The sequence below is a fragment of the Gymnodraco acuticeps genome, unplaced genomic scaffold (assembly GCF_902827175.1).
Source record: "Gymnodraco acuticeps unplaced genomic scaffold, fGymAcu1.1, whole genome shotgun sequence".
NCBI lineage: Eukaryota > Metazoa > Chordata > Actinopteri > Perciformes > Bathydraconidae > Gymnodraco > Gymnodraco acuticeps.
Genome location: NW_022989799.1, coordinates 373,035 through 390,141, shown reverse-complemented (window position 1 = coordinate 390,141; position 17,107 = coordinate 373,035). Strand labels below are relative to the sequence as shown.

Below are 17,107 nucleotides of genomic sequence, written 5' to 3'. Positions count from 1 at the left end.
AACATGTGTCCCCTCTTCTTCATGTCTCTTCTACATCAACATGTGTCCCCACTTCTTCATGTCTCTTCTACATCAACATGTGTCCCCACTTCTTCATGTCTCTTCTACATCAACACGTGTCCTCTCTTCCTCATGTCTCTTCTACATTAACACGTGTCCCCTCTTCTTCATGTCTCTTCTACATCAACACGTGTCCCCTCTTCTCCGTGTCTCCTCTACATCAACATGTGTCCCCTCTTCTTTGTGTCTCTTCTACATCAACATGTGTCCCCTCTTCTTCATGTCTCTTCTACATCAACATGTGTCCCCTCTTTTCATGTCTCTTCTACATCAACATGTGTCCCCTCTTCTTCATGTCTCTTCTACATCAACATGTGTCCCCTCTTCTTCATGTCTCTTCTACATCAACATGTGTCCCCTCTTCTCCGTGTCTCCTCTACATCAACATGTGTCCCTCTTCTTCATGTCTCTTCTACATCAACATGTGTCCCCCTCTTCTCCATGTCTCTTATACATCAACATGGTGTCCCCTCTTCTCCATGTCTCTTATACATCAACATGTGTCCCCCTCTTCTTCGTGTCTCTTCTAACATCAACATGTGTCCCCTCTTCTTCGTGTCTCTTCTACAACCAACATGTGTCCCCTCTTCTTCATGTCTCTTCTACATCAACATGCGTCCCCTCTTCTTCGTGTCTCTTCTACATCAACATGCGTCCCCTCTTCTTCGTGTCTCTTCTACATCAACATGTGTCCCCTCTTCTTCGTGTCTCTTCTACATCAACATGTGTCCCTTCTTCTTCGTGTCTCTTCTACATCAACATGTGTCCCCTCTTCTTCGTGTCTCTTCTACATCAACATGTGTCCCCTCTTCTTCATGTCTCTTCTACATCAACATGTGTCCCTTCTTCTCCATGTCTCTTTACATCAACATGTGTCCCCTCTTCTTCATGTCTCTTCTACATCAACATGTGTCCCCCTCTTCTTCATGTCTCTTCTACATCAACATGTGTCCCCCTCTTCTTCATGTCTCTTCTACATCAACATGTGTCCCCTCTTCTTCGTGTCTCTTCTACATCAACATGTGTCCCCTCTTCTCCGTGTCTCCTCTACATCAACATGTGTCCCCTCTTCTTCATGTCTCTTCTACATCAACATGTGTCCCCTCTTCTTCATGTCTCTTCTATATCAACATGTGTCCCCTCTTCTTTATGTCACTTCTACATCAAACATGTGTCCCCTCTTCTTCGTGTCTCTTCTACATCAACATGTGTCCCCTCTTCTTCGTGTCTCTTCTACATCAACATGTGTTCCCTCTTCTTCGTGTCTCTTCTACATCAACATGTGTCCCCTCTTCTTCGTGTCTCTTCTACATCAACATGTGTCCCCTCTTCTTCATGTCTCTTCTATATCAACATGTGTCCCCTCTTCTTTATGTCACTTCTACATCAACATATGTCCCCTCTTCTTCGTGTCTCTTCTACATCAACATGTGTCCCCTCTTCTTCGTGTCTCTTCTACATCAACATGTGTCCCCTCTTCTTCGTGTCTCTTCTACATAAACATGTGTCCCCTCTTCTTCGTGTCTCTTCTACATCAACATGTGTCCCCTCTTCTTCATGTCTCTTCTACATCAACATGTGTCCCCTCTTCTCCGTGTCTCCTCTACATCAACATGTGTCCCCTCTTCTTCATGTCTCTTCTACATCAACATGTGTCCCCTCTTCTCCATGTCTCTTATACATCAACATGTGTCCCCTCTTCTCCATGTCTCTTATACATCAACATGTGTCCCCTCTTCTTCGTGTCTCTTCTACATCAACATGTGTCCCCTCTTCTTCGTGTCTCTTCTACACCAACATGTGTCCCCTCTTCTTCATGTCTCTTCTACATCAACATGCGTCCCCTCTTCTTCGTGTCTCTTCTACATCAACATGCGTCCCCTCTTCTCCGTGTCTCTTCTACATCAACATGTGTCCCCTCTTCTTCGTGTCTCTTCTACATCAACATGTGTCCCTTCTTCTTCGTGTCTCTTCTACATCAACATGTGTCCCCTCTTCTTCGTGTCTCTTCTACATCAACATGTGTCCCCTCTTCTTCATGTCTCTTCTACATCAACATGTGTCCCTTCTTCTCCATGTCTCTTTACATCAACATGTGTCCCCTCTTCTTCATGTCTCTTCTACATCAACATGTGTCCCCTCTTCTTCATGTCTCTTCTACATCAACATGTGTCCCCTCTTCTTCATGTCTCTTCTACATCAACATGTGTCCCCTCTTCTTCGTGTCTCTTCTACATCAACATGTGTCCCCTCTTCTCCGTGTCTCCTCTACATCAACATGTGTCCCCTCTTCTTCATGTCTCTTCTACATCAACATGTGTCCCCTCTTCTTCATGTCTCTGTCTTCTATATCAACATGTGTCCCCTCTTCTTTATGTCACTTCTACATCAACATATGTCCCCTCTTCTTCGTGTCTCTTCTACATCAACATGTGTCCCCTCTTCTTCGTGTCTCTTCTACATCAACATGTGTTCCCTCTTCTTCGTGTCTCTTCTACATAAACATGTGTCCCCTCTTCTTCGTGTCTCTTCTACATCAACATGTGTCCCCTCTTCTTCATGTCTCTTCTATATCAACATGTGTCCCCTCTTCTTTATGTCACTTCTACATCAACATATGTCCCCTCTTCTTCGTGTCTCTTCTACATCAACATGTGTCCCCTCTTCTTCGTGTCTCTTCTACATCAACATGTGTCCCCTCTTCTTCGTGTCTCTTCTACATAAACATGTGTCCCCTCTTCTTCGTGTCTCTTCTACATCAACATGTGTCCCCTCTTCTTCATGTCTCTTCTACATCAACATGTGTCCCCTCTTCTTCATGTCTCTTCTACATCAACATGTGTCCCCTCTTCTTCATGTCTCCTCTACATCAACATGTGTCCCCTCTTCTTCGAGTCTCTTCTACATCAACATGTGTCCCCTCTTCTTCATGTCTCTTCTACATCAGCATGCGTCCCCTCTTCTTCATGTCTCTTCTACATCAACATGCGTCCCCCTCTTCTTCATGTCTCTTCTACATCAACATGTGTCCCCTCTTCTTCATGTCTCTTCTACATCAACATGTATCCCCTCTTCTTCATGTCTCTTTCTACATCAAACATGCGTCCCCTCTTCTTCATGTCTCTTCTACATAACATGTGTCCCCTCTTCTCCGTGTCTCCTCTACATCAACATGTGTCCCTCTTCTTCGTGTCTCTTCTACATCAACATGTGTCCCCTCTTCTTCATCAACATGTGGTCCCCTCTTCTTGTGTCTCTTCTAAATCACATGTGTCCCCTCTTCTTCATGTCTCTTCTACATCAACATGTGTCCCCTCTTCTTCATGTCTCTTCTACATCAACATGTGTCCCCTCTTCTTCGTGTTCTCTTCTGCATCAACATGTGTCCCCCTCTTCTTCATGGTCCTCTTCTACACTTCAACATGTGGTCCACCTCTTCTTCATGTCTCTTCTACTCACAACATGTGTCCCCTCTTCTTCATGTCTCCTTTACATCAACAACATGTGTCCCCTCTTCTTCATGTCTCTTCTACATCAACATGGTCCCTCTTCTTCGTGTCTCTTCTACATCAACATGTGTCCCCTCTTCTTCGTGTCTCTTCTACATCAACATGTGTCCCCTCTTCTTCGTGTCTCTTCTACATCAACATGTGTCCCCTCTTCTTCATGTCTCTTCTACATCAACATGTGTCCCCTCTTTTCATGTCTCTTCTACATCAACATGTGTCCCCTCTTCTTCATGTCTCTTCTACATCAACATGTGTCCCCTCTTCTTCATGTCTCTTCTACATCAACATGTGTCCCCTCTTCTTCATGTCTCTTCTAAATCAACATGTGTTCCCCTCTTCCTCCATGTCTCTTCTACATCAACATGTGTCCCCTCTTCTTCATGTCTCTTCTACATCAACATTTGTCTTCCTCTTCTTCATGTCTCTTCTACATCAACATGTGTCCTCTCTTCTTCATGTCTCTTTCTACAATCAACATGTGTCCCCCTCTTCTTCATGTCTCTTCTACATCAACATGTGTCCCCTCTTCTTCATGTCTCTTCTACATCAACATGTGTCCCCTCTTCTTCATGTCCTTCTACATCAACATGTGTCCCCTCTTCTTCATGTCTCTTCTGCATCAACATGTGTCCCCTCTTCTTCACGTCTCTTCTGCATCAACATGGTCCCCTCTTCTCCACGTCTCTTCTGCAATCAACATGTGTCCCCTCTTCTCCACGTCTCTTCTACATCAACATGTGTCCCCTCTTCTTCACGTCTCTTCTACATCACATGTGTCCCCTCTTCTTCACGTCTCTTCTACATAAACATGTTTTCCCCTCTTCCTCACGTCTCTTCTACCTCAACATGTGTCCCCTCTTCTTCACGTCCTCTTCTACATCAACATGTGTCCCCTCTTCTCCATGTCTCTTCTAATCAACATGTGTCCCCTCTTCTTCATGTCTCTTCTACATTCAACATGGTCCCCTCTTCTTCATGTCTCTTCTACATCAACATGGTCCCCTCTTCTTCATGTCTCTTCTACATCAACATGTGTCCCCTCTTCTCCATGTCTCTTCTACATCAACATGTGTCCCCTCTTCTCCATGTCTCTTCTACATCAACCATGTGTCCCCCTCTCTTCATGTCTCTTCTACATCAACATGTGTCCCCTCTTCTTCATGTCTCTTCTACATCAACATGTGTCCCCTCTTCTTCATGTCTCTTCTACATCAACATGTGTCCCCTCTTCTTCATGTCTCTTCTACATCAACATGTGTCCCCTCTTCTCCATGTCCCCTTCTACATCAACATGTGTCCCCTCTTTTTTCACGTCTCTTCTACAATCAACATGTGTCCCCTCTTCTCCATGTCTCTTCTACATCAACATGTGTCCCCTCTTCTTCATGTCTCTTCTACATCAACATTGTCCGCTTCTCCCTCTCTTCTACATCAACATGTGTCCCATCTTCTTTCTCTCTTACATCAACATGTGTCCCATCTTCTTCATGTCTCTTCTACATCAACATGTGTCCCCACTTCTTCATGTCTCTTCTACATCAACATGTGTCCCCACTTCTTCATGTCTCTTCTACATCAACATGTGTCCCCACTTCTTCATGTCTCTTCTACATCAACATGTGTCCTCTCTTCCTCATGTCTCTTCTACATCAACACGTGTCCCCTCTTCTTCATGTCTCTTCTACATCAACATGTGTCCCTTCTTCTCCATGTCTCTTTACATCAACATGTGTCCCCTCTTCTTCATGTCTCTTCTACATCAACATGTGTCCCCTCTTCTTCATGTCTCTTCTACATCAACATGTGTCCCCTCTTCTTCATGTCTCTTCTACATCAACATGTGTCCCCTCTTCTTCGTGTCTCTTCTACATCAACATGTGTCCCCTCTTCTCCGTGTCTCCTCTACATCAACATGTGTCCCCTCTTCTTCATGTCTCTCTATACATCAACATGTGTCCCCTCTTTCTTCATGTCCTCTTCTATATCAACATGTGTCCCCCTCTTCTTTATGTCACTTCTACATCAACATATGTCCCCTCTTCTTCTCTCCTCGTGTCTCTTCTACATCAAACATGTGTCCCCTCTTCTTCCTGTCTCTTCTACATCAACATGTGTCCCCTCTTCTTCGTGTCTCTTCTACATAAACATGTGTCCCCTCTTCTTCGTGTCTCTTCTACATCAACATGTGTCCCCTCTTCTTCATGTCTCTTCTATATCAACATGTGTCCCCTCTTCTTTATGTCACTTCTACATCAACATATGTCCCCTCTTCTTCGTGTCTCTTCTACATCAACATGTGTCCCCTCTTCTTCGTGTCTCTTCTACATCAACATGTGTCCCCTCTTCTTCGTGTCTCTTCTACATAAACATGTGTCCCCTCTTCTTCGTGTCTCTTCTACATCAACATGTGTCCCCTCTTCTTCGTGTCTCTTCTACATCAACATGCGTCCCCTCTTCTTCATGTCTCTTCTACATCAACATGTGTCCCCTCTTCTTCATGTCTCTTCTACATCAACATGTGTCCCCTCTTCTTCATGTCTCTTCTACATCAACATGTGTCCCCTCTTCTTCATGTCTCCTCTACATCAACATGTGTCCCCTCTTCTTCGAGTCTCTTCTACAATCAACATGTGTCCCCCTCTTCTTCATGTCTCTTCTACATCAGCATGCGTCCCCTCTTCTTCATGTCTCTTCTACATCAACATGCGTCCCCTCTTCTTCATGTCTCTTCTACATCAACATGTGTCCCCTCTTCTTCATGTCTCTTCTACATCAACATGTATCCCCTCTTCTTCATGTCTCTTCTAAATCAACATGCGTCCCCTCTTCTTCATGTCTCTTCTAACATCAACATGTGTCCCCTCTTCTCCGTGTCTCCTCTACATCAACATGTGTCCCCTCTTCTTTGTGTCTCTTCTACATCAACATGTGTCCCCTCTTCTTCATCAACATGTGTCCCCTCTTCTTCGTGTCTCTTCTACATCAACATGTGTCCCCTCTTCTTCATGTCTCTTCTACATCAACATGTGTCCCCTCTTCTTCATGTCTCTTCTACATCAACATGTGTCCCTCTTCTTCATGTCTCTTCTACATCAACATGTGTCCCCTCTTCTTCATGTCTCTTCTACATCAACATGTGTCCCCTCTTCTTCATGTCTCTTTACATCAACAACATGTGTCCCCTCTTCTTCATGTCTCTTCTACATCAACATGTGTCCCCTCTTCTTCATGTCTCTTCTACATCAACATGTGTCCCCTCTTCTTCGTGTCTCTTCTACATCAACATGTGTCCCCTCTTCTTCACGTCTCTCCTACATCAACACGTGTCCCCTCTTCTTCACGTCTCTTCTACATCAACACGTGTCCCCTCTTCTTCACGTCTCTTCTACATCAACCGTGTCCCCTCTTCTTCACGTCTCTTCTACATCAACACGTGTCCCCTCTTCTTCATGTCTCTTCTACATCAACACGTGTCCCCTCTTCTTCATGTCTCTTATACATCAACATGTGTCTCCTCTTCTTCATGTCTCTTCTACATCAACAAGTGTCCCCTCTTCTTCATGTCTCTTCTACATCAACATGTGTCCCCTCTTCTTCATGTCTCTTCTACATCAACATGTGTCCCCTCTTCTTCATGTCTCTTCTACATCAACATGTGTCCCCTCTTCTCCATGTCTCTTCTACATCAACATGTGTCCCCTCTTCTTCATGTCTCTTCTACATCAACATGTGTCCCCTCTTCTTCATGTCTCTTCTACATCAACATGTGTCCCCTCTTCTTCATGTCTCTTCTACATCAACATGTGTCTCCTCTTCTTCATGTCTCTTCTACATCAACATGTGTCCCCTCTTCTTCATGTCTCTTCTACATCAACATGTGTCCCCTCTTCTTCATGTCTCTTCTACATCAACATGTGTCCCCTCTTCTTCATGTCTCTTCTACATCAACATGTGTCTCCTCTTCTTCATGTCTCTTCTACATCAACATGTGTCCCCTCTTCTTCATGTCTCTTCTTCATCAACATGTGTCCCCTCTTCCTCATGTCTCTTCTACATCAACATGTGTCCCCTCTTCCTCATGTCTCTTCTACATCAACATGTGTCCCCTCTTCCTCATGTCTCTTCTACATCAACATGTGTCCCCTCTTCTTCATGTCTCTTCTACATCAACATGTGTCCCCTCTTCTTCGTGTCTCTTCTACATCAACATGTGTCCCCTCTTCTCCGTGTCTCCTCTACATCAACATGTGTCCCCTCTTCTTCATGTCTCTTCTACATCAACATGTGTCCCCTCTTCTTCATGTCTCTTCTATATCAACATGTGTCCCCTCTTCTTTATGTCACTTCTACATCAACATATGTCCCCTCTTCTTCGTGTCTCTTCTACATCAACATGTGTCCCCTCTTCTTCGTGTCTCTTCTACATCAACATGTGTCCCCTCTTCTTCGTGTCTCTTCTACATAAACATGTGTCCCCTCTTCTTCGTGTCTCTTCTACATCAACATGTGTCCCCTCTTCTTCATGTCTCTTCTATATCAACATGTGTCCCCTCTTCTTTATGTCACTTCTACATCAACATATGTCCCCTCTTCTTCGTGTCTCTTCTACATCAACATGTGTCCCCTCTTCTTCGTGTCTCTTCTACATCAACATGTGTCCCCTCTTCTTCGTGTCTCTTCTACATAAACATGTGTCCCCTCTTCTTCGTGTCTCTTCTACATCAACATGTGTCCCCTTCTTCTTCGTGTCTCTTCTACATCAACATGCGTCCCCTCTTCTTCATGTCTCTTCTACATCAACATGTGTCCCCTCTTCTTCATGTCTCTTCTACATCAACATGTGTCCCCTATTCTTCATGTCTCTTCTACATCAACATGTGTCCCCTCTTCTTCATGTCTCCTCTACATCAACATGTGTCCCCTCTTCTTCGAGTCTCTTCTACATCAACATGTGTCCCCTCTTCTTCATGTCTCTTCTACATCAGCATGCGTCCCCTCTTCTTCATGTCTCTTCTACATCAACATGCGTCCCCTCTTCTTCATGTCTCTTCTACATCAACATGTGTCCCCTCTTCTTCATGTCTCTTCTACATCAACATGTATCCCCTCTTCTTCATGTCTCTTCTACATCAACATGCGTCCCCTCTTCTTCATGTCTCTTCTACATCAACATGTGTCCCCTCTTCTCCGTGTCTCCTCTACATCAACATGTGTCCCCTCTTCTTCGTGTCTCTTCTACATCAACATGTGTCCCCTCTTCTTCATCAACATGTGTCCCCTCTTCTTCGTGTCTCTTCTACATCAACATGTGTCCCCTCTTCTTCATGTCTCTTCTACATCAACATGTGTCCCCTCTTCTTCATGTCTCTTCTACATCAACATGTGTCCCCTCTTCTTCGTGTCTCTTCTACATCAACATGTGTCCCCTCTTCTTCATGTCTCTTCTACATCAACATGTGTCCCCTCTTCTTCATGTCTCTTCTACATCAACATGTGTCCCCTCTTCTTCATGTCTCTTTACATCAACAACATGTGTCCCCTCTTCTTCATGTCTCTTCTACATCAACATGTGTCCCCTCTTCTTCATGTCTCTTCTACATCAACATGTGTCCCCTCTTCTTCGTGTCTCTTCTACATCAACATGTGTCCCCTCTTCTTCACGTCTCTCCTACATCAACACGTGTCCCCTCTTCTTCACGTCTCTTCTACATCAACACGTGTCCCCTCTTCTTCACGTCTCTTCTACATCAACACGTGTCCCCTCTTCTTCACGTCTCTTCTACATCAACACGTGTCCCCTCTTCTTCACGTCTCTTCTACATCAACACGTGTCCCCTCTTCTTCACGTCTCTTATACATCAACACGTGTCTCCTCTTCTTCATGTCTCTTCTACATCAACATGTGTCCCCTCTTCTTCATGTCTCTTCTACATCAACATGTGTCCCCTCTTCTTCATGTCTCTTCTACATCAACCATGTGTCCCCTCTTCTCATGTCTCTTCTACATCAACATGTGTCCCCTCTTCTCCATGTCTCTTCTACATCAACATGTGTCCCCTCTTCTTCATGTCTCTTCTACATCAACATGTGTCCCCTCTTCTTCATGTCTCTTCTACATCAACATGTGTCTCCTCTTCTTCATGTCTCTTCTACATCAACATGTGTCCCCTCTTCTTCATGTCTCTTCTACATCAACATGTGTCCCCTCTTCTTCATGTCTCTTCTACATCAACATGTGTCCCCTCTTCTTCATGTCTCTTCTACATCAACATGTGTCTCCTCTTCTTCATGTCTCTTCTACATCAACATGTGTCCCCTCTTCTTCATGTCTCTTCTTCATCAACATGTGTCCCCTCTTCCTCATGTCTCTTCTACATCAACATGTGTCCCCTCTTCCTCATGTCTCTTCTACATCAACATGTGTCCCCTCTTCCTCATGTCTCTTCTACATCAACATGTGTCCCCTCTCTGGAAAGAGATTCTGAACGTTTTCTCTCTTTTTGATCCATTTATATAAAAACCTGTCTGAAAATGAGCTGATCAGATTTTGGCCACTTTATGATGTCATAACGATGTTTTGTCTTGTGTAACCATTAGCCAATCAGCAACCAAGGTAACCCCCCCCCCCCCCGTATCACCTGGATCTCCTCCTAGAGCACCATTGAGTTCTTTCTAACCAAATCTCTCTCAGAGGGGCGTGGGGAGGGGCTCCTTATTTTCATCTAAAGTAACAGACAGAGAATCAGCACTTTGGAAACAGGGCTGAAACAGAGGGGATTATGGGTAATGCTGCAATGATCTGTTTGGTTTCAGAGACATGTTTTGTACATATCTGAGACCTGTAATATACTGATGAAAAACAGTATAATAGGGGACCTTTAAAATGAACCCTAAAGAATAAAGAAGAGACAGTAGAGAACAACTAGCATAGCTTATTTGGAAAGGAAGAAATATGGCTACCAACAACTTCTGTCATTTCAACGAGGCTATTGGTGCACCAACATTTGCTATCTGTAACACTATCACAGAATGAATGATGGAGTTTTCTCTTTAGATGTGGTCATACTGCTAAATATATCAGAGTCCTGCAGCAGAGGAATCTGTGTGTCAATTATTCTTATAACACCTTTTTAGCCAGTGACCTGTCAGGAACTCAGTGAGACTCGGGACACACCAAGGACACGAGTGGTTCAGATATGTGTGTGTACAACCTCCAAGTATAGCTCATTTTATAAATACCTTTTTAAGTGGGTGGCTCAGCTATCACCTGTTACTTACCTCAGAATAAAACTCTAAAAACAGAGCAGAATATACCACAGCAAAAGAAAAGAAGAGAAGTCTCACCAGCGGACTGTGTGGGAGCGATGCCCTGTCCGGCGTTAGACGGGAGGATCTCCACTGGGGCGGGCGGAGAGCTCCTCTCAACAACCTCTACCAAATCAAAAAACACACAGTTATTTTAAATCCATCCAGTTTATTTTAAATTAAGTCAACATGTGTTTTCCATCAAACATGGTACTTTTTCTACTCAAACAATGAGGCCAAGGTGCAGTCTCAGCAGATGAGTTTTCAGTCTTCAACAGAAGATGTGTTTCTGCTGTCCTGTTCCATCAGCAGCAGTTTTAAGAACAACATGTGATGATAATGACATCAAAAGAGAATGACCAGATTCCTTCAAAGGAATGAGAACCAGAATACTTCACTACCATGCCGAAGGGCGGCGCTGAATATTCTGCATGGTATAACTACATTCTAATATTATAATAAATACAAGTTGAAATCAAGTTGAAATCACCTTCAAACATATTACTTTGTAGGTAGTTATTACTTTGTTATTGCTTATCCTGAAGCAGCTTCACACACACATCTTGAACTTCCCTGCATGCATTCTTAATGGTTCTCTCTTGTTTCTCTCGGTCCAGTTTGCTAATTGATGACAGACATGTTGGATTTTTCTTGTTTGAAAAGTGTGGTACTGTTTTTTTGTTATATCCGTGATGATTAGGTAAACCTATATACTGTATTATATACATAATAATCTATGATCTATATACATTAAACCTATCTTTTTCCAATATTTCAGATTATAAAAATATGGCAGCTCCACCAGTAAAAGAGCTCCACTATTCCAAAAGCATACGTTTAGCTTGAAAAGATCAAAACAAATATATGTCTGCAAATAGGAATAATACATAAATAAAGGAAAATAATAAGGAGTAGCTTCTAATGCCAGTGTAAGCCACAGTACAGGGGATCTTTTAGGATTTCAGACTAATCATCTAAACCCTCAGCAGTCTCAACTGCTTCTCTTCATACTTCAGTTAGCATTTTACCTCACGTTGGCTAAAATGTGTGCTATTGTTAGCATTCTACAATTTCAGCACAACTGGACCTGAGGACAGTTGAGTCAGACAGAGTGCTCTGAGCTCGACTAGCTGTGTGTGAGATGTCCTAAACTGCCTGACACAGCACAAAGTTTAGAGTGTAGTGAAGCAGACACCTGGGTAGGCTGCCTCCATCTTGACAGTGGAAACACCCGGAGACAGCTGGGGCAGGATGGGCTCAACTACTGGCCTATCACTAACAGGAACTAGCAGCTCCTTCAACGACAAGACACAGACAATAAAACCAAATGGACAAGGTCAAACAGAAACACTGTTTTCATTTCTTCAGTCCATTATTCAGCTTTGCACACTGCTTCTGTCATGCATTCCAGGTGCAGTACTATGAAGCAGATTAGCATTTAGCTTGCATGGCAACTGACTGACTGCAGTGCATAAACAGTGAAATAAGAAACAGCTCAGCGAGAAAACCAGAGAACAAATTAGCCACTTGTGCAGAGACTTCAGTCTGAATTGAATTCTCTATCTGTTTTCTGTACTAACGTTAACATAAACACATCGAAGGTTTACACATTGCCAAGTGCTGACCAGCTCAGAGTCATGCAGCAACGTTGCTGACTTCATGCAGAATTCATTATGCAGCTCCTTAGCAGCTGTGATTGTCTGTGAGCATGCAAACTGCATCTACTTTCTTAGAGCTCCAAACCTACCTGCTCTGGTGCAGTTGTTGCTACTGACCACGGAAAAGAAAAACAAAACATTTTTAATCTAAGTTTGTAACATAATATACTGTGTGACGCTATCTTGGGTTGGTGGGTTTCAAGTATCTATCTTTTTCTCCACTGCATACACTGTATGTCAATGATGGTAGGGGAAAGAACAGACTCACCCTACCATCAACACAGACGTTTATTTTTACAGAAAACCTTTCTTAGTGGGTATATGGCACATACATGCATATCAAGTAGACTTTCAACACAGTCTCACGGCATTTCGTGTTATAGTCACGACATTTAATCTATTGATTCGTGTTCACCAACACGATTTCCCCCTTTTCTTCGTGTCCACAGAACGATTTTAAAAGCAATGTATTTCTATTGGTAGTATGTTTCGTGCCTGCAGCACGTCTTTTTGTCCGGTCGGGTCTTGGAAGACCGGAAGCTGTGTGGTTCATAAAAACATGTTCTTACTCAATATCAAGCCACGATTATTGTTTTTATTTTTAATTGTATAATGTCGGACTTTTTTTGGCGTCTTTGAGGAAAAGAAATGGGGCTCAGAGCCTCAGAATACTGAAATCTGTATTTATTCAATATTTGTTCATTCTAATTTGTTATTTACTCAACAATAACACACAATTATCCTCGTTTTTATTTATTTGTTCAATACTAATTCGTCTGACTTTTATATTTGATCCAATTGGTAGATAGGTTATATTTACACCATAACGGTGCACAGCTGATAGAAAAGGACTTGTAGTTTTTAAAGATATTACTGATTTGTTTTGAATATAAGAATGTAAATACTGAGTTGAGAGAATAGTCAGGGGATTTGGGTGATGGGAGACACATCTAATCAGAATGTCAATAGCTTACCATTAAATTATGGATATGCCTTTCTGTCTGTGATGTTTTACAAATCAGATATATGGTAATATGGCTAATGTGTTTATTTATTATTTGTGGGGCAATTTAAATTTGTGTTATTTATCTTTTTTATCAAGATTGAAATGAAGCTCAGCGCAAGTTCTTTCAGGAAGACTGGGTGTATATACATTCACTCCGCAGCTGCATATAATCAGCTCATCACAGCCGTTCTCTTTAACCTATTACATTTCACCTCATTCTCCAGCAGCCAATCAACGTGCTGCAGCCAAACTATAAAATGGTTCTCCTCTCTCCTGCAGTCAGCTGTGGTTTCAGGTGTTCATGCACCTTATCATATGGCATGTGTCAATCAATGTTCAAACTAAATGAAGTCTCTCCTGATTGAAACATCAGGTGTTGAAATAAACAACTGCAGTTCAAAATAAAAAGTGAATTGCCTCATATTCTTGTTGTGGAATCAATTGATTTCTTTCTTTAAAGGCAAAAACATGAAAAAGCTAAGAAAAAAACCTATTGAAAACAATATATTTGGAGCAACTTCATTTATAAATGGTTGTCAACTTAAAAACGTGTGTTCACAATGAGGGTAATTAAGTACATCCAACTTAAAATTCCTTTTAAATCATGCGGTAAAACAAGTTGGAACAACTTAATCTTTTGAGTAATCAACTTCAAAACTTGAGTTTATGCTACCAATTATGAAGTAAGTGGTAATTAAAAACACATCTGATTGTAGAGGAAAAGCCTTCTCCCCTAACTCAAATAACTTTGTTGCTTTAAGACAATTTCATTAGAAGTTGTCTTAACTCAATAAACATTGATGCAAACTGTTGCGTTGATTTTCTTTGTTGAGCCAAGGCATTTGTTTTTAGAGTGTACCATCTATAGTCATTTACTCCCACTGCTTTATTACATGGATTTGTGAATATACCATTATACCAAACTAACTGAAATGCACCAGTAAAGTTCCATGGTAGAGACTCACCTGGTATAAACTCTTCTGGCTTCCCAAAGGCCTCCACTGGTCTCTCTTGGGTGGGCAGGGGCTGAGGAGGAATCTCAATGGGCTCCTGGTTGATGGTGATTGGCTTATTGACAGGCGGATTGGGTAGAACAGTGTAGCCCATCCCACCGGGACAGATGTCTTTGAACTTGGCTATAAAATAAAAAATAAAAGAGAAATAGATGGGGTTTTAAGTACATACAAAAACATGAGATGCAAAATGTTCAGAGTGTGTTTTGCATCCTATCTCAAAAGCAATACAAGACAATCCCATAGAAACAAATCCTGATAGAAAAAGAGACAGCCAGCATCACCATGGAAATATCTGATTGCTGCTGGGAAAAACACAGTTTATTGATAGTAGCTAGTATGGTCTACACACACACACACACACACACACACACACACACACACACACAAACACACACACACACACACACACACACACACACACACACACACACACACACAACACACACACACACACACACACACACACACACACACACACACACACACACACACACACACACACACACACACACACACACACACACACACACACACACACACACAGTGTTTATCAGGATGATTTGCTCTGTCCATCCCTGAAGTGAAAGAGCAGTAAGCAGGCAAAAGAGCCTTTTCCTATCATATCCCCTTCTTATGGAATAACCTCCTCATGGACTGCCGACTGTCCCTCCTCCCCACCAATATCACCCCAACAGGGTCTCTGTATCTTAACAGGAAATGAGGGATGGGTTTCATTCAAAACAAAACGCCCAGTAAGTAACTGTATCTTGTTTATTTAATAGGGTTCCCACGGTATTTATTGCATCATATTACATCATTGTTACACTATACATTCATTCGTTATGATGAAATGTATTTTCTTTAAAACCTCTCTCATGGAATGTATTTTTATCAAAGCCTCCACCTTTATACTGATGATGTTTGTCTGGTTTCAACATCCATCAAAAAACTGCTTCTATTGCCTTAGCAGCAACAAATTATAAAAATAATTCTTCAAAAAAGCACGTCGACCTTTTCTTGCCCAACACTGCTCTGCTACCCTGCGACTGTTGGCCCTCGCAGAGAAACAGAATATTTTACTTGGAATAGCTAATCTGACAAGTACGTCAAACTTTACCCACCTGTTTAACTGTGAGACATATTTCTCTCCAACAACACAAGGTTTTAAAGCAATATGTGCCTGCCACAACAAACTATTTTAAAATACATTGAATTGCACAGATATGTTACCAATTCAATGGAATGCAACTTCTTAAAACTAATATTTTCCCGAAAATGAATTGCCGATAAAAGGAGTGGAAAAAGAATGGCTACTGTGAAAGTCTTTGCTAATGTAACCTAATATTAACTCTAAAAGCAACAACTTTGAAATGTTGTGAAGTCTGAGCCTAAATGTATCAGGAATAATATAATGTGAGAGTGTTCAAATACACATTATATAAACTTCTTTATGAATATTACTTAGATATTTTTTACCTGTCATTTACCATACTAGAATATTGACTTAACATTATGGGAATTTGACCCTTCAGACTTTGAATGTAACATTCTTAAAGTTTAAATCAAGATTGTACATTTGTAAAATAACCATCTAAAACTGTAAATGAACAGTATATAAATGCAACTGAACATTCATAGACTGTATTTCCTTGAATTGCAATTACAAATGATATACGTGTAACTTAACATTCTAGAATTGAAATTACGCTTTCTGTTATTATAACTTAACAATACATAATTGTAACTCAACATCTTAGAATTGTAATTGTATTGTTATTTAAAATAATACAATTGTAACTTGCCAAAGTAGCCAAACATTCTAGAATTACAGTATAAGTCAACCTTCTAGTGTTTTAAATAAACTTAAGATTCTATAATTGTAATGACACACATTAGTATAATAATTCTACATTTGAGAAACAAACTCAACGTCAAGGCATTCAACTGGCTCTTGATTTGTAAACATGCTTTCTTGTTTTATAACATCAAAATATGCTATTGTAACTCAACATTCTACATGTGTAACTTAACATTCTACATGTGTAACTTAACATTATACATGTGTAACTCAACATTCTACATGTGTAACTTAACATTCTACATGTGTAACTTAACATTCTACATGTGTAACTCAACATTCTACATGTGTAACTTAACATTCTACATGTGTAATTCAACATTCTACATGTGTAACTCAACATTCTACATGTGTAACTTAACATTCTACATGTGTAACTCAACATTCTACATGTGTAACTCAACTGTGTAACTCAACATTCTACATGTGTAACTTAACATTCTACATGTGTAACTTAACATTCTACATGTGTAACTCAACATTCTACATGTGTCACTCAACATTCTACATGTGTAACTCAACATTCTACATGTGTAACTTAACATTCTACATGTGTAACTCAACATTCTACATGTATAACTTAACATTCTACATGTGTAACTCAACATTCTACATCATGTGTAACTCAACATTCTACATGTGTAACTCAACATTCTACATGTGTAACTCAACATTCTACATGTGTAACTCAACAT

At 41.3% G+C, this 17,107-nt stretch overlaps 1 protein-coding gene across 4 annotated transcripts in view; it reads right to left on the bottom strand.

Moving 5' to 3' along the window:
- The window catches only part of ltbp1 (latent transforming growth factor beta binding protein 1), a 177,754-nt gene that overhangs the window by 56,597 nt on the left and 104,050 nt on the right, over positions 1-17,107 (bottom strand). For 2 of the 4 annotated variants that reach the window (XM_034223113.1, XM_034223129.1), the window contains 4 exons: positions 14,504-14,674; positions 12,622-12,644; positions 12,070-12,169; positions 10,914-11,000 (listed from right to left, as the gene is read on the bottom strand). In XM_034223113.1, coding sequence (XP_034079004.1) covers positions 10,914-11,000; positions 12,070-12,169; positions 12,622-12,644; positions 14,504-14,674 — 381 coding nt within the window. The remainder of the gene's footprint in view (positions 1-10,913; positions 11,001-12,069; positions 12,170-12,621; positions 12,645-14,503; positions 14,675-17,107) is intronic. The other 2 variants (XM_034223121.1, XM_034223137.1) reach the window with 1 other exon arrangement.